Source organism: Salminus brasiliensis, chromosome 5 (assembly GCF_030463535.1).
Source record: "Salminus brasiliensis chromosome 5, fSalBra1.hap2, whole genome shotgun sequence".
Taxonomy (NCBI): domain Eukaryota; kingdom Metazoa; phylum Chordata; class Actinopteri; order Characiformes; family Bryconidae; genus Salminus; species Salminus brasiliensis.
In genome coordinates this window covers 20,687,089-20,709,491 of record NC_132882.1, presented here as the reverse complement: position 1 = coordinate 20,709,491, position 22,403 = coordinate 20,687,089, and the positions used below count along the sequence as shown (strand labels likewise).

Below are 22,403 nucleotides of genomic sequence, written 5' to 3'. Positions count from 1 at the left end.
TGCCAGAGCAAATAGTGAGATCATTAAAGAGAACAAGTGAGTAACTTGTACAACTGAATAAACAGCAAAGCACTTTTGTAAGTGGCTCTGGATAAGAGCATCTGCTAAATGCCTTAAATGTAAATGTTAATGATAAGTGGTAGAATATGGCCCAACCTGCAGAATTTCAAAGAGACAGTCAAATCTTGCTGTTAAGCAAAATAAAATAACCAATTTTACTTCTCAATTTGGAAGATGAATGTCTGTACAACCAGATGAAAAACTTCAGCAGACATATCTTTGCCTTTACTAAAGACAAAGTTCTGGTTCAGATCTTTGTTAAAATGGTGACAGAATAAAGCAGCAGTGTCAGCTTCAAATAAAAATCCTTGAATAATTTAGTGTTAATATGCAGTGACTATTGCACCAAAGCTTTTCTAATGTCAGCAGAGAAGGTGCTGTTTGCTGCTAGTGACTATATTGGGTAGAACCAAAGTTTATGTATGTAATGTGCAATGTACAGACAAGGGCAGAAGTTTACATACACTCATCATGGACATAAATGTCATGGCAATATTGAGCCTTTAATATTGGGATTTATTTGAACTGTTCTTGTTCTGGGGCAGTTTTCTGAAAGTTACTCTGGCTAAAATTGTGTGTTGGTTGTTCCAAAGAGTGCTGTTAAACAAACTCTTTCAATGTGGACACAGCAGTGGTGCCCCGATAATTCTTTCATAGGCGTGGCCAGATGGGGCCCACTGAAAATCTTGTGCTGGCACACAAAAACCAAAAGCCAAAAGTGAATTTCAGGATCACATACAGCACACCTACTTAAATGTCCCTTAGCAAGTTACACCTTGACCAGACGCATCTGGTAACCATCAGTAAGCTTCTAGCAGAATTAACAGATTTGACCACTCTGAATTTGAATTACATTGATTGGTTTCCTTGCACAGACACAACGTTTAAGCATAGTCCATATATTGTCACTAAGGTTGAGGCCAGGACTTCGGGAAGGCCATTGCAAAAGCTTTATGTTAGCTGGCTTTGTCCATTCCATATCCCCCCCTGATATATGTATCACTGCTTATCTTAGAATCTGCAGTTGTTAAGAAATGGCTCCAAGAAGCATTCCTCATATGTGCTAATCGACAGCCATCCTTTTAGATCTGCACCGAGCCGACTGGACTTTTCTATTGTATTGTGTGTTGGTTGGTTCAATGAGTGCTGTCATACAAACCACTTTCATGTGGACACAGCAGTGGCGCCCCCAAAATTTTCTCATAGGCGTGGCCAGATGGGGCCACTGAAAATCTTGTGGTGGCACACCCAAACCAAAGCCACAAGTGAATTTTAGCAAATTCCATTATGTTGTAGTAGCATATAGACCAGTTAATAACTATGTCAATATAAGAGTTATTTTATTTACCAGAAATGTTACTGTCACGACTCCAACGAGTATCTCGGCGGTTCCGGACTCCATTTGCCAGAATCCACTGGAACACACTATGAGTCATCATGTGACTTCAACCAGTCATCCTCGCTCTCAGTCACCAGAGAGTTCTGATTATTACCACCTGTTGTATTGATAATTAGCATAGTATATAAGCCCGGGCTTTAGACCTAGTTAGTTGTGATGTATTGTATCCCTATGTTGGTGACATAGTGAGCGTTATTTCCTGTGTATGGTGTCTGTGTATGACTTTACCTTTGTATTTTCAACCTAGCCTTTTTGCCCTGCCCTTTGGACTTTCTTACTGTGTCTCAGTTCTTTGGATTTATACCTATTGCCTGTTTTTTTCAGCTATGTTTTTGCCTTCCCCTTTTGGATGTGTTCAATTGTGGTGTTTATCCTTTTTTGCCTTCTGGAACTGATCATTGCCTGTTTGTTGACTTCCACTTTAGATTACAAGCTTTTTATTAAAGCCTCTCTTTCATTTTGAGTCTGCAAGCATCTGACCTTGTGTGGCATGTTACAGTTATTTATTATCTGATGTGCATAGACTAATGTGGTACAATTAACATTTTACATTAACAGCAAGAATCCTGTTTTACTGTGTTATATACCTGTACATATATGTGTTAGGTGATCCATTGTTCTTTAAATAGGCTAGTTAACCTATTCTTTTTATTTTGAATTAGTATGTTAATGGTAAGAAATAAATAATCTACAGGGAACAAATTTTCTCAAGTTTAAAAACATCCCACTGAAACCTCCAACATTACTTTATATGTAGGGCAGTCTCCAATATGTGTTGTGCTCCTCACTTCTGATTCCATCTTCCCACCCACAATCTTACACATTTCATGCAAATGGCAGCGTGTTTAAATGGTAACACGAAGTACACATGTTTAGAGGTGTGTTCGGTTTGGTTTAGCAACAGGTTGTGTAGTGCATGAGCCCTATTTGTTTGTGCAATGGCCATTTTTTCATTTGCCATAAAACAAACAACAAAGTCTTTATAAGCCATGTAGTGTACCTAAGGCTACTGCTGTCTGTGAAGCAACTATTGTAAAAATATACATAATTGATTGAAATGGATAGTACCTAATGTAATATGTCAGATAGATGGGCATTATGCAGCATATTTTCCACATACAGGTCAGTTCTCTGAAAGGCGACCGCTGGTGGTGGGGGGGTGGAAATTGTATAAGGGTGGCTGTGGCCCCCCTGGCCCCCTTGACGGCACCCCTGGGACACAGAGACGGTACCAGCTGTAGTCAGTCACTAACAGGATGTTAAGAGGCCTTGGCCTTGGCAAGTTAAAATACATTTTTGAACTTTCAGCACTACTGAACTCATATTATTGGTGTCTGTATGTCTACTGTTGACATTGCATGTTTGATGTGACCCTGATTGTGACCCCCCCCCCCAGTCTTACCAGAATATACATCAAAAGAGAACCAGAAAAAAAGTGTGAGAAAAAAAAGTACATTCCCCAGGTGTATTACAAAGTGTTAAGAGCCAAATTTATTTCTGTTTCACTGGCAACACTGTGTTAACAGCACCAATAAAATGGAAAATAGCCATTCAAATTGTGGTTTAGTCCAGGATTAGGCTTAATCCCTGGACTGGGGAAACTGGCGCTATATGTCCAAGCATAATGATCAGTTGTGATTGCTTCTATATTAATGCAGTTCATTTTCTGGGCTGATGTCATCTCATAAAAGAAACAGGCATCATGAATGCTTGCCACAGCTAAGACTAATTAAAAAAAATAAGACATGTTCTTTGCTTAGTTACTCTGTGTAGGAGATTTTAAACTGATTTGGAAAACAATCTCAACAAACTGACCATGGATGTGAGTCACACGCCCTACTCTCTCTTGAACCTTGACCCTCTCGGCTTCTGAAAGAGGATGCAGGGTGGACAAAAAGATCTTTCATGAATGGTGGAAACCCCAGTATTGCATCTGAGCCCCTGTGGACTGCTTCTCCTCTTGTGGGCTGAGCACGTCTGGGTGTGACCTTGCCAACAGGCCCACTGCCTCTCATGACGTCACCATCTGTGGGCCTCTCACTGATGACATCACCTCCAAAACCTTACTTTACTGGCGATTTCCCTCTGACCTGCAAATGACCTTGGAACCCTCTGAAGGGTTTTTTCCACTGGAGAGTTTGGATAAGGTTCCCCAGTTTCCTCTGGGCTGCTGGAACCTCATGTGGCATCTATAAATCTTGTGAGACCTTGAAAGAGCTGCTCAAGAACATTTGGAAGGTCCTTATGCTTCTACTTCTATTGGTACCACTAAATTTTCAGCTTGTGTTGTTTTCATTTTCTCACTGAGCTCACTCCAGAGCCAAGTCAGTGTGCAAGTGTCTGCCTTGCAGACTACAGAAAGAAACATAAGTATATGCTTATACCATTGATTGTATTGGTTGTAAAATTATTCCATTCCATTAACAGTGTTTAGCTGTTAAATGTAAGAAATGTAGATGCACCTGGATACCAAAGTACAAATCAGTAAAGATAAGAAAAAATAAAAGAGAGCTGGCATGGAGATCCCACCTATGTTACATTTCTAACAAGTGACTGAAGCCTGTTTTGACTCCCGCTAGTATTCACAGACGGTGATGTTTATCTAGGACCGGGGTGCCATTTCATCTCACAAAATCAGCCCCATCTAAGAACATGGTTTATTTGTCTTTGACCTCAAATATGTTGTTAGTTAATCTGAGACATTTGGCTGATTTTACCACCTAACCAATGGGAGAGCTCGCTTGACTGTATATACCTAGATACCATAGAACATCTTGAATTTTGACTGGACAGTTGCCTTTGTGAGTATCTAGTCCTTTGGTTTCCAACTAGTATTATTCTAACAGTTGCTTAAATAAAACAATGATTCTATCAAATGAAGATTGCCCATGTATGTTAAGTTCCCAGAAATCATTGGGCCTTCTCTGATTGTTCACCACTGGTCTTTAGGGTACAATGATGTTCTGTCAAAAGTCCACACTTAATTTTGAAGAATAAATATTTCCACATGGTTGTGTAAGCATCCAGTTAGTTGAAGGCCTATCACCATGGTTATGCACCTAACTCTCAAATATGCCTTGAAACGTTAAATGATGTCACTGGGAATGGAATTCTCTTGGAAATGTTAAGGCAGTCAAGTGTGTGCACATGTCTCTTGGTGATACAAAAGTTTGTTTATAAAGCTGTAAACATTGGAGACAGGGACAGCTGGGTTGGGCTAATCTGGTTATGAGAGTGAGACAAGTCTCTCTCTACACAATCATTCCAGGTTCAGAGGAGTATGTGAAGAGACTCTCTTGTGAGATAAGAACCCGGCCTGGCCTGGTTCTGATCCTACGCTATACAAACACATTTCACTTTCACGTCTGGGAGCGACAAAACAATCCTTGGCAAAACCCTTTAAGGGTTAAGTAAGCAAATGAGGATTAATTAAATAGATAATTAAGAAGGAAACGATTTACAGGCAAAACATATTTATTAGTTTCTACAACTCAGAAAGTACCCATTAAGAGATTATCCCAGACAGCATCCTAAACATATTATGCCATTTGGGGATCTGGAGTAGTGCCTCTCAGTGTATGCCTAACTGCTATTATCTCATTGTGCTTTCCACAAACAGACTAATTGAGTGAAACTGGGCTTGCAGGTAAGTAAACATTTTAAAGTAGGTGCCTTGAAAAGCGTAGTCCGTGTAATAGGATTGGGATGTTCTCACAAAGGATTAGTGGCAGGTAGGCAGGGAAATGAGAGCAAGCATAGATTTGCACACTAACACACTTCTGTCTTAAATAATCTTGTCAAGTAGGACACCACTTGAACTACCCTTAAAGTAACACTACATTACATTAAGTAGGCTATTGGTTTAAAAATGTAACTTGCGGTAGACAAAAAACAGCTTTCTACTTTGGGCAGATTTGAGTGTTCATTCAGTTCATTCCGTTTTTGCCTACTTTGCAGTCTGTCTGCTGGAGGTCTATTGATGTAATTAGGAGTTAGGAGTGCACACCCCAATGGTTTTAAATGAAGGCTCTTTTAGCATACTACCAAAGCAGGTGGCACACAGAGCTAAGTCATGGTCCTTGGGTGGCCCGTATCCTCAGCAAATATCACCTCCTGCAGATTCTATATAAACGTGTGTGGTGGCAAGCTAACCAAAACCCGGTCTTAACTCTGAATCCATAAATACTTCTTAAACCCAATGGTGGATGTGCATGCCATGACAGTCCTGCCTAGCCATTTTGCAGGGTTTTATTAGAGAGACACAGTGCCTAAAAAAACGACAGTACGGTGAAATCATTCATTTTCTGGTCTGATGTCATCTCAAAGCCTCCATAACTGCCCAAGCATGGCGTCTTCAGTCTGTAATTGGTGAAAACACCACAGGCTTCTGACAAGACGCTGTAGCTTACTGTTTGCAACTGGTGGATGCATTATCTTACCATAAAATTGCAGTGGGAGGTCATCAAGAAGAGAACTAAGCTGTGGCTTTCTGTGGCTTAGAAAACTAGACCTTCCCGGCAAACTGTACTTGTTGTCTGCCTCCTGCTTTTCAGGGCTGGTTGGAGCTGCTGACTGATGTGGGGTACTCCCAGTGTGTAATGATAGATCTATTCCACATAACTGGAAACCTGCTGCTATTCAGCACTTTTTAAATGTATGTTGCATTTATATAGCTGTAGTTTGGAGAAAGGGTGTTCGGGGTGAAGGCAGCATCGGAGGAGGGGAAGGAGGAAAAAATCTGTGAGAGAGACCCTTAATGTCAACACAGTGCTCTGTCTGAAAAGGAAGGCTTGTTAGGACAAATCTGATATTGAAAGAAATGTTTTTACTGTGCAAAATCAGAGACTATTTCATTTGTTTAATTTACAGTTAAAATGTCCATTAGGGAAATGAACAGCAGCAGGAAACATGTTTAACATGTAATAAATTAGAAAGAGGCCTCAACAACTAAACATAAAATAATAGTTGTTGGCTTTTAGAGTGTCCACGCTTCGCCTTAATTACAGCTTCCATTCTTTTCATGAGACTTGCTTTCAGTTTGTCAAAGAAACCTGCACAGAAACCTGCACGGCCTATCACACCTCCAAAGCAAATGTTCTTCTCTTTTCCATCTATTTGCTTTTCTCTGTAAGGGCTTCATAAACACATGTGGAATGTTTAGATCTGAAGCAAGAGTGAAGCTTAATTTTTTAAGTTATTATTATTATTTTTAAAGCTGTTTATGTAATAGGGAACAGTTTTGGTGGTCTACCAGTTTTTAGAAAATTGTGAGGAGGCTCATATTCTGTGAATCTTTCTGTGCACTCTAGTTCCACACATTTTCCTGTTGCCTTCCTCTTCCTTATAAAGGCAAATTATCAAATTAATTATTATATATAAATATATATAACTTGTCCTTAATGGCCATTTAGACTGGAAATGAAGTAAAAGAAGGGTGGTGTATAATATTTGTACAGTATAGAAGGTTGGTTCAGTACTAGAGTTGCAGGTATGTGAGCAGTGAAGACTTGGAGAGAGAGTATTTAAGGTGAAGGCAGAACTCCAGTATTCACAGAGATATACTCTACCCAAAGAGATTTGGTGTTTGAGATAGCACACTATCTGGTAAGAGTGGCTTATGAGTACATATTGTGAAAGAGCAAGTTGAATGTGGAACATCTGATATGAAAGGAATGAGAAAAATCTGTCCCCCTAACACGGGTTGCTGTGTAAATATGTTTTGGGAGAATTATTTAAATATAAATAAAATGGCTTAACGGCATATTTCAGTAATACCTCCATTGAAACATTAGAATTAATCTTAAATGTATCTTAATGTCCATAAATAAATAAAACAATATGTGCAATCTTCACTGTTTTCACTCTTTGCTCACATGGAAATGTGAGATTGTGAGATCAGGTGTAAGTACTGCAGCAGAATGACACAGATCAAATCAAACGTGTGTGTATGTTGACATAAAAAAAACCTCTCAGATGGCATGGTGTTTGTCAGAATGTACAAAAGCTTTCCAGTAACCTTGGTAAGGTGAGGCTTCTCTGATGCATGAGCCTTTCACCACATCAGTAAATCTTCTTCTGCATGAATGGCAGACAAAAGCACTGTTCAGCCATTCGTCTTCAGGGGTAGTCAGATCCTCTTTAACTCTTTGCTGCCTTCTACAGGTAGTCTTTCATATCTGCTGTCCTGCCAAGCTGTTCTCCTCTGATGCAGCTTTAAGGATGGGGGTGGAGGTGCAGCTGGTGCATGGTGGTTCTTTCCTGCTTTGTCTATCAGATGTTACTTTACTGTCTGTCTCTCAAAAACAAAAACTAGTCTTGTACAAGCCTTCTCTCATGCTTTCCATCTCTTTAATGTCAGCAGTGCCTCCTTGTTTTTGTCCTCCAGAATATGATGAATGATGTGGATCAGGACAGGTGAGATGACCAATGCGTCACTAGTGTGTCTGGGGCAATTGAGTTTCAAGGCCTTGGCATAGTTGCTCCATAGCACTTATGTTGACGTCCTTAAAGCACCAGATGCCATCCATGCTCCCACTGCTGGCTGAAGGAACACTCAAGCATCTTAAGTGTACAATCCTATTGAGTCACCACATCGTAGATCAGAGCCTTCTGTGTGATGATGAGTGCTGTTTGCTTTCTTCTCAGTTTTTTCCTTCTCTTCCAGATCTGCACTGGAGAGGAGGCACACACACACACACACACACACACACACACACACACACAAATGGTCTTGACCATTAAGGATGACCTGGCTCAAATTACAGAGTTGGAGACAAATACAGATTAGGTTAAACCACAGGAACTCTTGGAACTAACAAGAACTCTTGGATTCTTCAGAATCCCTAACTATGTTTGCTGAATTGTCTCTATTACACAGACCACATTCTCCATGCTGACTCCCTGTTCTCACAACATATGAACAATTAATTCAGCAAAATAAGGAGGTGGCAAATAAATGTGACAGATTTAATGTTAGGAGGGCAAAAGTTTCTAAATATTTCAATGTGTTTCCACTTAAACTAGTACTGAAGTAGGGGAGCATTCCATAATTTTAGGATCACTGAGATATTTGACACTATGCTGCCGCCTGCTGTTATAACTGTCGTACGGCTGTCTTGTTCCTGTCTATTATTGCTATAGGAAGAATCTTTTTTTGTTTTGAAAATTCAAATTCTTACCTAGTTTTATCTTTTTGTTGTTTCATCCAGTGTATTTATTTGAGTGGAATAAAACCAGTTAAAGCAACAATATGGAAAACTGGCATTTCTAGCTCTTGAGCTCCCACTACAGTGGAGAGGTGTAGTTTGCACTTTGAGCCACTCCTAAAGGACATGCTTTTCTGGACGAGCTGAGAGATTCAGAACCAGTACTGAAAGTGAAATAATAAGTATCATTATCGGCTTTTACACAAATATGATGCGGGTTACACAGCATTACGCACTTCTCACAAGCTTCACCAAAGCTACATACTGCAGTTAGCAGTGTGCTGAGCCTGAAGTACTGGAGCATTATGATTTTGGAGCATTATGATTTTGAAGCTGTAAGTTTAAGATATAAATGCTACATAGTATTGCTTTAGGTGTAACTGACAAATGTAGTATAGTGTTACAGTGTAGTAACTACTTACATTTACAATTTTACAATTTTTTTTTACAAAAGTTATTTTCAGCAAATATATTTTTACTCACACTTAAGAATATTTTTGAGGTACTGAGCTACATTCTAATAATGTATAGTTACAATACTTTGCAGCTACTATTATGTTGTTGCTTTTTTACATTGTACAGCCTATTGCAGTTTTATGGTGTTATGTAATACTAGGAGTGTATAAACACAATTCTTCAATCCTTGTGCTGATAGAGTTACTATACCTTTGTGCTTCAATCCATGATGCTTTTGGAACTTTTATTTCACGTTAAAAACAACACACTATTCTACACTCCTCTGAAATGAAGTAACCATACTCATACATTGTATAAGAGAGGTTTAACTGAAGCATCGAAGGAAAGGAAGCTGATATTTGACACCACGCTGCCTTCTGCTGGGCGGTTTGTGAAGCAGCTGTTAGCTGTGAATCTGTCCAGTGTTTTTAGAGCAGGGGCTCGACCCTAGTACGATTATTTACCGCTGGACATGGAAACCTGGACATTCTTTAATCAAAGCGACTTCTTCCTCAAGACAACTAATAAAATGGTGTAAAGTGTAAAGACTGTTCTCTAGACACGCACGACGTGGTATACACGCTACATACACTAAAACATTCGTGCATTGAGCCTAAAAACACACTGAGCTAATTTGTTCATATAGACCATGCTCAGAATGAAGCAATGTTTCATTCAACATACTTTTTTACTACTAGAAGTATTTCTAAGGCTCTGGTGTTTTGTGTTTACAGTGTAGGAGGTTGTTTTCCTGGTGGCTTACAGTTTCTGGAGTGCAGAATTGCTCGATTCTGCATTCAGTGTGTCCTGAACTCGCTCAGCTCTGATCCTGCCTCTATTCTTAGCCTCTGGACTGAGTCCAGGGCATTTTGACTGACTGGCTTTCTGGCTCGCGCGGCGAAGCCCCGCCCCCCTCTGGCCTGACGGACAGTGCAGGAGCAAGTTCAAGCTGGGAACAGAACTTCTTACATTTCGCATATTTGTATACTTTCTTTACATGCCACAAAGTCCTTCGACTCCATTCGCCCTTGTGCTGAAAGTGTGACTCAATGCGCACACAATGACCCGAGAGGAGGAGCTGATACGGATTGCTAAAAAGCTAGACAAGATGGTGTCTAGAAATAACATGGTGAGACATTTATTTTGACTCCCGCTTCGCCTGGTTTGTTTACTTTTCTCGCGGGTTTTCCGCATGTTTCTCTGCTGGCCTTTGGTTCTTGGCGCACTTTGGTTCGGCTTAAATGCGTAAGAGCGTTTTGTCTTCATTTTTGAGGTAAGTGGAAGGATCAGGCTCGCAGTGAACACAGTGAATACACTGGACACACTTTGACGCGCACGCTGAACAGGTGTCTGGCAGTGGAGGATTGAGCACATTTTGCTAATGGGGGGGTCGCCGTAAACAAACGTGCCACTGTATAGATCCTTTACGTTGTGTGCGTAGCCCGTATGTCGTCGCTGTCGCGCAAAAAGCTCGTTTCTCCATTTTGTCTTTCACTTTTTGACATGAAGAGAATCTGACAGTTGTTTTGACGCTGTGTCAAAATTTAGAAATGGAAATGCTCCAAAAAGGACTTATTTTTGTACGTTGGCTTCCACTGAAAGTTAAGTTTTCCCCACCTCCCGTGAAGTTGCAATGTACAGAGCTACAGTGTTTCTGCAGGGGGATATGTGTGTTTCTGCTGAGAAGCTTTGCGCACGTTTCCTGATAGTAGCTGAATGGCGCACAAGGTCGCGGAGGCGCGGTCACGAGCTGAGTTCACCACAACAGAGCAGACCTAAACAGAAGCAATGCGAGGTTAACCCCTTCATCTACAGCAAGCTAATCAACCTGAAAAACCTTGTAACTCCAAAATCGCAACTTTACAGTAGAAGAAGAAAATACCTTCTTAAACTTTCAATGAAAAACATTGTAAAAAGCTTTTAGCCACGCAATTTCATGCGACGCTTTATTGGTCCATTCATCATGAAATTTTTGACACAATGTAAATAATTATGTAAAATAGTGAAAAACAACAAAAATGCATGACAAAATGTATTAAGGTTAAAAAGCTAAAAATGTAAAATAATAATTTATAATAATAATAATGGTATTTTAAGATGCTAAATGCTAAATAGTGTTGCTTTAAAATGTAAACTGATAAGTGTAGTTTAGTGTTGCAGTGTAGTAACTCCTTACATTTACTTTTATTTGTAAGTTTTTTTTTTAGCAAATATAATTTTACTCATACATAAAAATATTTTTGAGGAAAAACCTTCTTAACTTTCAATGAAAACCAGTGTAAAAAGCCACATAATTGTTTACTCCATGTCATGTCAATCTTTATTGGTCCATTCATCATAAACCTGTGACACAATGTTAATAATTTTTTGCATGACAGAATGTATTGAGGTAAGGACATGCCAGACAATTGTGTTCTATGCAGTCTGAAATTATGACATTTTAGAGAAAAATTATTATTTTATCTTGAATTATGGTTAAAATATCTGCCCATTTGATTTCTGACCATGCATTTTTTTACACTTTTGTTCATATTCAAAAATATTTTTAAAAAGTTGATAAGAAAAGCTTAGTGATATTTAGTGCTCAACTATTGCCTAACTGCAAATACAACACGATATGTATGTTAATTCATTGTTTTTGACTGAGACGTCCATTTGTGAGATATGTGTTCATCATTGTATTGTTTTTATTTATCCAGGAAGGTGCTCTTGATTTGTTGAGAGAGCTGAAAGACTTTAACATGACTCTTAAATTACTTCAGGTAAGGTTGGTCAGGCTATTTGTAACAGAAAATAATAAAGTATTATTATGATCTACTGTTTGACTGCATATTTTCATTCGCTTTATCATAGGACACCAGGATTGGCATGTCTGTCAATGGAATAAGAAAGCATTGCACAGATGAGGATGTTGTCTCTCTGGCAAAGATTCTTATTAAAAACTGGAAAAGACTTCTGGGTAGGTTTAAAATGTGTCAGGTGGGCAAGAGTTGTGTTGATGCAACATATTTTATTCAGGTGCAATCACTTTGCATGTTTCAGCCATGTACATTTGAAGCACCATTTTGTCAGTGCAGTAGCTAGGTAGTTATGTTGTGTTTATGAAGGGTTTTTTAAGGTAAGGATTTATCAAGATATATCAGTAACATAAACAGGTACTTTGCATCTGTTTTAGAATCAACCCATTCTCAGAAGGATGAAAGACTGATTGACCTGAAAAATGGGAGTGACGACAGTAAGCATACAGAATCATCCAGTGGGCCTTCTCCTGACAGAGAGTCGAGGTAAGCATACAGACGAGCAGAAAGCATTTATGTGACAAGCAACTGAAAAAGGTAAAATGGTAAAATACCTATTATTAGATATTTCAGACCAGCAGAATATAAACCAGTGGATAACTATAGTGTTATATATTCTGCCGAATCTAATCGATCTGTCCTGTCAGCCCAAAATCTACTTTAGACTCCCACAAGAAATCTACTGACAAACACAAAAAAGAGAAAAGAGAGGTGGAGGTAAAAAAAGAAAGACAAGAAAGTGACCACAAAAAGGAGAAACACTGCAGTAATCACACAAAGGAGAGGGACAGGTGAGAGATCACCAGCCTTCATGTAGTTCTTGGACCATTTAACAGTGAAACGGACTAAGAAGTTTTATTAAGAGTCCTATTAAGAGTTCTTATGTTCTTTAGGAAGGATGTTTTCAACTCCAGTGTTTTTTCCCGTTCTCCACCACCCCATCCTACTTCTCCTCCCAAGTGTTTATCTGTGGAAGTGAAGAAGGAGAGGTTAGGACTGGTGAATGTTCTTGCATGAGATTAATATTCAGTTCCACTTAGATTCTAATGCCTGAGCATAAAGAACTTTAACTAAATAAAGTTTAGATTCAGATTAACAAATTAACAAATCTTCCAAAATATCTGAACAGAATTAAATTAAATAGTGTTAAATAGTGACATTTGTGATAAAAAGAATTGTAAGAACTGAAATCGGACTAAATGACTGTGTCAAAAATGTACCCTGCTGTGTAACATAGCGATTACTTATTTGAACTTTGTCATTTGAAATCTAAATTTTCTAACATGGGTTTTACGTGTACTCACTTCCTAACCAGCTTGAGTCTACTGCAGTGTTTTTAAATGCACAAATGAAACTCACCAGCGTCTTATCATGTAGCATGATGCTGCATGACACCAGCAGAATGTTACTGTCCTTCAGTATAACAGTGTTCTAAATTAATGGTCACACTTTCATTTAGGAGAGATGCTCCAGTTGATTTTTTCCCGCCTCCTCCTCCCCTTCATTCTCACTCTGCGCATCCAAGGCGTCCATCCACAGAAGTAAAGAAAGAGAGGTTAGATCTTTTTTTCATTTGCATGCAAGTTAGCAGAAGCCATATAAGATATTATATATATGGTGAATGATAATTATATACATTATATGACAGAGGAGAAATGTTTAATGTTCCGTCTTTTTTCCCCTATTTTTAAACCATTTGAAACATAGCTACATTATAGAGGCATAGGTAGTAGTGTTCCTTTCAAACTGAGGTATCACAGACACTATGTTGTAAATATTTAAATGATAATTTATTATTAAATTATTATTCTTCTATACTATCAAAGCTTGTATGTGAGAGTGAGTGTTCAGAACTGCCTAATTCTGTTAATTCAGCCAACTGGGGCTGTGTTTACATTAAGCAGTGTAGAAATTGACTTAAATCTCATGTTATTGTTTTTTTTGCCGGCATCTGTATTTTTGATGTTCCGAATACAAACTTACACAGGAAAGAGGCTTCTGATCAACAAAGTTGTCCTTTTCCTCTCAATCTTCACCATCCTCTTCCTCCTCATATCCGAATTCCTAAACGTCAGCCTGAGGTGAAGAAAGACAGGTCAGAGGCTGTGGAGTGGAGTGATAAACAGCATGTTTAAATAAAGTAGCTTGGTAAAGGACACTGAGACAATGATTGTAAAAAGCAGTTTCCTGAACAGCAGAATGACGTTGTGGAGCGTTAAGGTAAAGGACAAGAATTTTATTTACTTTCAGGAAAGAGACACCAGAAACATTGCCCTCTACTGCCTCTCAACATTCTCACTCACATCGTTCCTCTCCTCCTCATCCTCCTCCTCCTGCTCCTCCTGCTCCTCTTTCTCCTCATCCTCCTAAGAGGCCTTCTCTAGAGCTTCCTAAAGAGAGGTCAGCATGTATCATATGGAACAATATATCTTTTTGCCCTCAACTGAACAACAAAATATAACTCTTTATTTTTCTACATAGGAAAAAGGCTCCAGATCCAAATGCCCCAATTCCTCCTTTGCCATTTCATCTGCATCCTCCCCCTCAGAAAACATCAGCTTTAGAGATGAAGAGAGAGAGGTCATGCTTTGTTTGGAATGCTGTGTTAAGTGTTAGCATACACCAGTTTGGTAATGAGGAAAAATGGCAGAACTGCATGTGGCAAAGAGATGTGAAATGCATGAAATTCAAAGTAACCTGGTATTTGTCTGCCTCATTTAAGTCCAAAGAATAACCTCTTTAATCATTCTTCACAGTATAGGCCTCATGTAATTGTGGAGTATGTGAATGGCTTTAGTACCTTCAAACTGCCAGTTTTAGTAACTGCATGTGAAGTAAGAGTGATGAATCGATCATATGTATGTGTTTTATATAAATGGATATACACACAGCACTAATTCACACAGTTTAGATTTCTGTATTATAGCCCATTCCATTATAACATTATAAAAACGAAATTAAATTTAGCAATGTGGTCTGTGCCTAAGTTTAGGCACTTTACAGAGTCAGGACTTTGTACCACTCCCTTTGGCAGCTTGTAAATGCTTTTAGTAGTAGCTAACAAACACAAATTTCTATGAAGTGGACTATGCGGGCTGTCCTGAAAGCTTCAGTTGGCCTATGGTAGTTTTTGAGGTGTAATTTTGAGGTAGTCTATGGTATTTTTTGGATCCTGTTGTAGATGTCATCCGTTTAGACTTCAGTCTTTTACTAAGTGCAGTGTTTCCCAACCCGGTTCCTGGAGACACACTGCCCTGCAGATTTTAGTGATTCCAGTGTTTCCAACACACCTGATCCAACTAATGATCTATCCATTAACAATTGCCAATTAACAATTAACAATTGTCAGAGTTGTAGTGGGTGGGTTAAAGTAGGTGTAGGTCATTGTGCCTCCAGGATCAGGGTTGGGAAACACTGGTTTAGAGGAGCCCACTGCTGATGAGTGTTATTGTAAGATATATATAAAACATATAAAACGCTACTTGCTCCTTTGCTAGCAGATAATGTAGTACACTGGTTGGGTGACTTAGCCATGCACCATGAGGTCAAGGATTCGGTCGTATACTGATAACTGATAAATTCTTTTATGTCCTTGAGAAACACGGTGAATAAAGAGTGGAATGCTGACAGGTTTTCAGACTCATAATAATAATAATAACAGTATTTCGTGTTTTGTTTTTTAAATAAGACAAACAACACTGTTAATCTATTTTTGGGTAGATTTAAGTTGTTCTTCTCTCCAATGTTAAACAAACATTTACAAACAGTTTTTCAGAGGATCTTTAGTCAAGGCAGTTGTTCTATAGTTCTTCTATAGAAGCATAGCATGACCATTTTGAGGCTAAAATTATTCTTTGGCTGGTTGAAGACTTCTTTGGATTGGTGGACGACCTTTTGAGTTTATACATAACCATTTTAAAACACCACCAAAAAGGCGTTTTCAGTGCATTCATTCTTTCTAAAAACAAACAAAAATCACTCTCATAGTGCTATACAACACTACAGTCACAGTCATTGTTGAATATACAGCAGTGGAGTGTGCTAGCACTGTAGATTGCAATATTGAGTCATTGAATGCATTTGGATACTGTATGTGATTAATTTAATTCTGTTTAATGTTTGATTGTCAGTTTACTCAGTATGCCATTGTTGTGTCCTTTTTTGTTGCAGTACTAATCTGTATGCGGCTTGCTGTGATTAGAACTTTGTGACTCTAGTAAAGCAGTATGATGTTGCAGATTCAGTTACAGCATTAACCGTCATGTATTTTGTACTACATACTTTTGTTTACATGTACTTACCTGACAGCATAGTACATACAGTAGAGGTTATAAAAGTGTATTTTTATCAATAGTGCATTCTTTATTGTTCAGAAAAGAGACTGCAGATCCTGATGCAGCTATTCCTCCTCTTCCTCTTCATCTTCACCCTCCCGCTCCTACAAAACGCCCCTTATTAGATATGAAGAAAGAGAAAGAGAAAGAAAGGTCAGGATTTTTGTTTCTTTGTTTATTTTGTAATTTTTTTTTAATTTAAAAAAATTGATTTATTTTTTTATATTTTATCTAATAATAACCACAGAAAAGACACATCAGCTCCAAAACAAACTGCACAGCAGCGGCCATCTGAACACAGTAAAGACAGGTCTGCAGCATTTGATTTATTAGTCTTTTCTGGACTGTTTGGAAAGCATGATCTCTAGATGATTTGTTGTGTGTTTTTGTAAAAAAAAATATTCAAGAAAGGGAATGGCTTGACCTGCATGTGTTGATAAAGATGAAGGTTGGTCTTCAGGGTGCTGAAATAGTGCTCATTTTTCAGCAGAGACGCCGGGGACAATAAAGCACCCAAAAGGTCGGCTGTGGAAATGAAGAAAGAGAGGTTGGAATAGATGTGTGTCACTATGGATGAAAGGCAGAGGGCAGCATCAGTGCATGGATTAGTTTGGCTATGTTTAGGTAGTTTGATGATGGTGCTGGCAGTGGTAGAGTTTGCTCAGCTCATGCTGTTTAAGCATGTTCATATGGGTCCACTATATAGCTAACTAGTTTCTTTCAATCTTCTCTTTTCAGAAAAGATTCCACAGATTTCAAACAGCAGCCTAAAAAACCCATCCCTGAGGGCAAAAAGGAAAGGTCTGCTTAAACATGTCATAGGGCTTAAAGTGGTCCATCTTAAATGATCTGTATCTAGACTAGAGACTTAATAATCCATTTTTGATTTTAAAATTATATTTGTCTAGAATGTATGGTTAAGTTTGTTTGTTTGCTTGTTTATTTTATGCAGGAAAGACTCAGCTGATTCTAAGTCTGGGAGACAATCAAGTGACTCAAAACCACAAAGGTATTATGTTAGCCTCCAACTACTCTGGGCATCGGTTCACTCATTTTCCACAATAGAGAGCAAAACTTTCCTACCTATTAAACAAATCTTTTCCCCTCAGAAGGGACTCAACAAACTCAAGCTCACCACCAGCTAAGAAGCTCTCAGGAGAAAGGCAAGGACAATTAAGCACACTTCTTCTTAGTATCTTTAAGTACAGAAACATCTCTGATGTCTCTGATGATATTTCTGTTCTTGTCTAGTCTCATCATCACACACTCAGTTATACCTGCTGATAATCAGTATAAAAAATATACAGCAATGAAACAGCAAGGGGTGTGTTTGCATGTGTGTTTTCCAGGAGGGATTCTCATGGCTCTAAGTCAGCTGTCCCAGGACTGTTACAGAGAAAGATGTCCACAGACAGCAATGATGGACGGTAATGTTTTATCCAATCACTTTATTCTGCTATTTTCTTCATTCCCTTTTAAATTCACACAGGTACCCAGCAGCAGCTTTCTGCATTAAGTGTTGCTGGTGATTGATTGCAGCTCAAAGCCAGTCAGCCTCATGCATTTTGCAAATCGTTTTAAAAACAGGTGTGAGGTGTTTTTCAGACCAATCACTGTGAGAGTGCATATGGGTAACTGCCAGCATTGCAAATTCCTGTTTTTCAATTTGTACATGTCAAAATGAGTTCATGATGTACTTGGTGCTTAGCTGCTGATTTGACTCAGGTGTGTTAGATTAGGGAACACACTGTGATTGCAGAACATAGGATCACCAGGATAGAGATTGGAATGACTGTTTAGTACATTATTATTACCTTTACTTTACCAGGAAGCCCCATTGAGATCAGAAAATCTCTTTTACAAGCGAGACCCGGCCAAGATAGCAGCTGTACAGGCTCAAAGCACATCAAAATACAACATGTACAGCATATCCAACATATTGCAAAACAGCTAATTAAACTCAAGAGCCTCTCAATAAAAACAAATACATGTTTCATTCACTTAAATTTTCCAGTAGACGTAAGTGTATCTATTTTTAAATATATGCCCAAGGTGCATAATAAGAAAATGCAATATTCCCCAGATCTCTCAAAACCTGAGTACATTTAAAAGCAACCACCTAAGCCAAAAGAGAGGAGAGTACAGAGATAAACTGGACATTTACCCAAAAACGCTATGATACCCAACTTATAAAGACTTTGCATTTACAATAACATATGGATGCATGGCCTACTGAGTCTACATGCATATACTGTATATCACAATAATCTGATCAAAGGCAAAAAAAAAAGCATTTAAAAAGCATTTATTAGCATTAAAAGTTAAACAAGATTTATTTCTGAACTTAAAACCAATCTTTACATTGAGCTTCTTAACCAGGTGCTTAATATGATTTTTGCTTTGCCTTGCAACTCTGGGAAAATCATTTGTTGTACCTGCACTTTGATTCCATGAATGTGTAAACATGCCTATTGTTCTTTTAGGTGCCATTTTTGCCATATTTAATACTTGTTTTTGGTCAGTTACCATGCATATGAAACCTCTAATAGTTGACTACATTAATGTTCATGTAAAGCAAATATAACATTATAGAGGACCAAGATTTTGTCTAAAGGATGTCTGTTATTGACCTTTAACAAACAGTGGTTTAATTTACCGTTTAGACTTGAATCCAAAACAAAGGGGCATATATTGGAGTATAATACTGTCAGTCCAGCACTGGAACAAATACTGCCTGAAAATGAGGCTAATGGTATACCATGTTGTTTTTATGTCCATTGAACAGCAAAAGTAAACCTGAGACTCCAAAGACGCCCACCACACCCACCAGTCCTATGTCGCCCTCGCTCAGCTCTGGCTCTGGGCCTCTATCCCCTCGCTTACTCACAGGGGACTCCATCAGGGACAAGTGCATTGAAATGCTGTCTGCTGCGCTACGTACAGATGGTAAGCAACAGTAGAAGACACCTGAAATCTAAAGAGAATACATTAACTTTTTTTTTTGGATATTATTTCAAATATTTCTAATTTTCTTTAGATGACTTCAAATATTATGGAGCAAACTGTGATGCCATGGCTGCCGAAATTGAAGATCATATCCTTTTTATTGACTCTGATTTCAGTTCATTTTATTTTTTTACATACCATTTAATTATGCTTATTAAAAGTAATTGGAGTTAGTTAGGTATGCTTTAACAGCTATACTTTATGAGTTTTCAGTATTGTTACTTCTCTGATATAACACATCAAGTAAAAGTGCTCTTATATAGAAGGGCTAAAGTAGAAGCACAAAAGTGGTAGTAACTTCAATGGAACTTTGAAGTAAATCTTTTACATTAGAATTGTTTTAATTAAACAAAGTAAGCAAAGTAATTTATGTAAATTTAATGCTCAAAAAGGAGAAAGTCATCATTCAAAAACAACACAACAGGAAACCAAGGAAATTACCCTTATCAGCACGCTGAAGCACAGAGTCATAAAACAGACAGACATCAATCTTGAGTGGTATTTACCTTAACTGCCTCTTCCCCTACATATCTACCAGGAGATTAAAGCCACAGATATGAAGTATAAAAACAGAGTGCGTAGCCGCATCAGCAACCTGAAGGATCCTAAGAATCCCAACTTGCGTAAGAATGTCCTGGGTGGAGCTATTGAGCTGAGTCGCATTGCCACCATGACTGCGGAGGTAGAGAGATTTCAACGCTGCAGCTGAATGTTCCATATTAACATTGTAAAACACTTCCATAGGTCAACCATATCTGGATATTAATGCATGAAACATTAATGCATCAAAAAGAGATGAATTCAAGTACAGCCATCAAAAGCATCTGAAGTTGCATGTTATCCAGTAGGTTAAAGAAAATAAGTCTCCATTATATGCTAACTCATTTATTCCTATCAGTCATAACTGTAAAGCCCCTGAGAGGTGAATTGGATAACTACTTTATAACTACTAACATTTTAACTATTAATCTTGTTAAAATGGCACATGTAAGGAGGTGCGCATGAGCCAGTTCATGAAATTAATGTGCAGGACACATGAACAAACGTAAGAATCTGAGCTACTCCGACAACTGTGTCAGAGCATTTCTAATACACTAGGCAGTTATTGTGGTGGTTTTCTGGTATGCAGTGGTCAGTACCTACCAAAACTGCTCCAGGGAAGGACAACCAGGGAACCGGCAACAGGGTCTGATGAAATCCATTGAGGCCCTGCTGCTAACATCTTGTTGCCAGATACCACAGAACACCTTCAGAGGTCTTGTGGAGTCCATGCCTTGACGGGTTAGCTGTTTTAGTGGTACAAGGGGGACCTACAGCATATTAGGCAGGTGGTTTAGGCAGTTGATTCAACTCCGATGTTTTACAGTACTTTATTAGCTTGATCAAGTGTGTAGATGGAATAGACGGACTGTCTGAGGGGTCCAGTGACTGGATTTAGCTTAGGGTGTAGAAATTATTTTTCACTCCTAAAAATGTACATACTGAACAATGCATAGTTGCATATTTTCCTTCAAATGTAATGAAGGTATGTGGGCTTTAAGACTGATCTCTGTGATATTGTCTAATGTAGGAGATGGCTAGTGATGAACTGAAACAGCTGAGAAATGTTCTGACCCAGGAAGCCATTCGTGAGCACCAGATGGCAAAGACCGGTGGAACTACTACTGACCTGCTGCAGTGCGGCAAGTGCAAGAAAAAGAACTGTACTTACAACCAGGTAAAGACTGTTATTCGATGTATCACATGGGAAAATTCTTTTGAGCTTTACTTATTAACAAGTCTTTCATGACAGTGCATGACTAGTATATTTCCCTGAGTGTGTCAGATTTTACAATTATAAATAAGCAGTATCTAAATAAATGTCATGTCATTGTACAGGTGCAAACTCGCAGTGCTGATGAGCCTATGACCACGTTTGTGCTGTGCAATGAGTGTGGAAACCGCTGGAAGGTAAGGCACAGTCATTTATAAACTAAAAGCTTTTTTTAACACTATATTATCACCTATCACTTATCCAGCACTAGTCAGATGTGTTGCATCTACTATGTGGTTATTCTCAAATCTTGTTATTATGCTTCATTCATTATAAATCATTCTATCTTGTGTAAGAGTGTTTTTGCTCAATTATTTTAGTGTTTAGTCCAGTTTTTATGTATTTGTGTTCTTGTAGAAAGTACATGGAATAACAGACCATCCAAGGCTATTCCTTGCTAATTATTTATGCACTATTTGTTTCTAGTTTTGCTGACTTCCAGTTCAGAGCTCACCCTACACTGGAGACATCTGGTTGCCCATTTTAACCTGGATATATACAATAGTGTGTGATTTTACAAAGCCAAGTGATCCCAAATGATGGGACAGATCATTGTTTTTTCTAATTAAATTATTTGATTATTCTACATTGAATAAAAAAAACATTCACAAATGATGCAATATAGAAAAAAAAACAATTTTGTATCATCTAAAGAAATTATTTTTCATTCTTGTCTTTATAGAGTCCTGTAATTTGCTTTACTTTTTAGTAGCCAAATGCATGGTCTGAAGTGAAATTTGAACTTAAAATGAAACTTTCTTGTTTGAATCAAATCCACACGTAGGATGGAATTGCATATTATGCTTCCTTCAGAGTTTCACTGACGTTCATCAATAAAAATTGAAAACATTGAGTTTTTTGTTTATTACTTCAAATGAATCCAATAAACATTTGTGTCCCACAGTCTGTACTGTAATAACGCTACCTATGCTTCATATTATGTCCGTATGTAGTAACTCTGCTGTGTTCTTTTTATATCTTGATATGTATTTTACTGACACAATGCTATACACTATATTGTGTATATATAGTGGAGCAGTGGAACTGTGCTCTCTAGAATGATGCGCTCTATTCAGTACTTTTGGGATGAGTTGGGGAGTTGAGGATGAGGTGGGGTGGTGAACATCCAACATCCTGACCTCTCAGTCATGCTGTAATAAGATCAAATTAATGCTCCAAAATCTAGTAGAAAGCTCTCCCTGGACAGTAGAGACAGTTACTAGAGACCAACAAAATCAGGATTAACTCTTTTAATACCCTTGATTTCTGAAGGACAACAATAAATGAGGAGGTGTCCCAATACTTTGTCCATAGATTAGTAAACACAAGGCA

General features: G+C 38.3%; 2 protein-coding genes across 11 annotated transcripts in view; both read left to right on the top strand.

The window, feature by feature from the left end:
- Nucleotides 1-10,027: 10,027 nt before the first annotated feature.
- Nucleotides 10,028-21,924, top strand: tcea3 (transcription elongation factor A (SII), 3). Of its 10 annotated transcripts, none has more exons than XM_072679808.1 (23): nucleotides 10,028-10,249; nucleotides 11,820-11,882; nucleotides 11,974-12,079; nucleotides 12,296-12,404; nucleotides 12,566-12,709; nucleotides 12,812-12,907; nucleotides 13,378-13,473; nucleotides 13,906-14,013; nucleotides 14,169-14,318; nucleotides 14,400-14,498; nucleotides 16,292-16,405; nucleotides 16,500-16,562; nucleotides 16,740-16,799; nucleotides 16,991-17,053; nucleotides 17,205-17,261; nucleotides 17,362-17,415; nucleotides 17,602-17,679; nucleotides 19,038-19,198; nucleotides 19,290-19,351; nucleotides 19,791-19,940; nucleotides 20,829-20,975; nucleotides 21,137-21,208; nucleotides 21,498-21,924. In XM_072679808.1, the coding sequence occupies exons 1-23, from the start codon at nucleotides 10,181-10,183 to the stop codon at nucleotides 21,504-21,506; spliced, it is 2,130 nt and encodes a 709-aa protein (XP_072535909.1). In that variant the 5' UTR covers nucleotides 10,028-10,180; the 3' UTR covers nucleotides 21,507-21,924. The 10 variants fall into 10 exon arrangements, 9 of the variants coding, with proteins under 9 accessions (XP_072535909.1, XP_072535911.1, XP_072535910.1 ...); XM_072679812.1 differs by lacking the exon at nucleotides 10,028-10,249 and adding an exon at nucleotides 10,270-10,393; XM_072679810.1 differs by lacking the exon at nucleotides 13,906-14,013.
- Nucleotides 16,846-22,403, top strand: part of stmn1b (stathmin 1b) — a 213,238-nt gene continuing 207,680 nt past the window's right edge. Inside the window, exon 1 of the mRNA XM_072679822.1 lies at nucleotides 16,846-16,849. The gene's annotated coding sequence lies outside the window, so the exon portion shown is untranslated. The remainder of the gene's footprint in view (nucleotides 16,850-22,403) is intronic.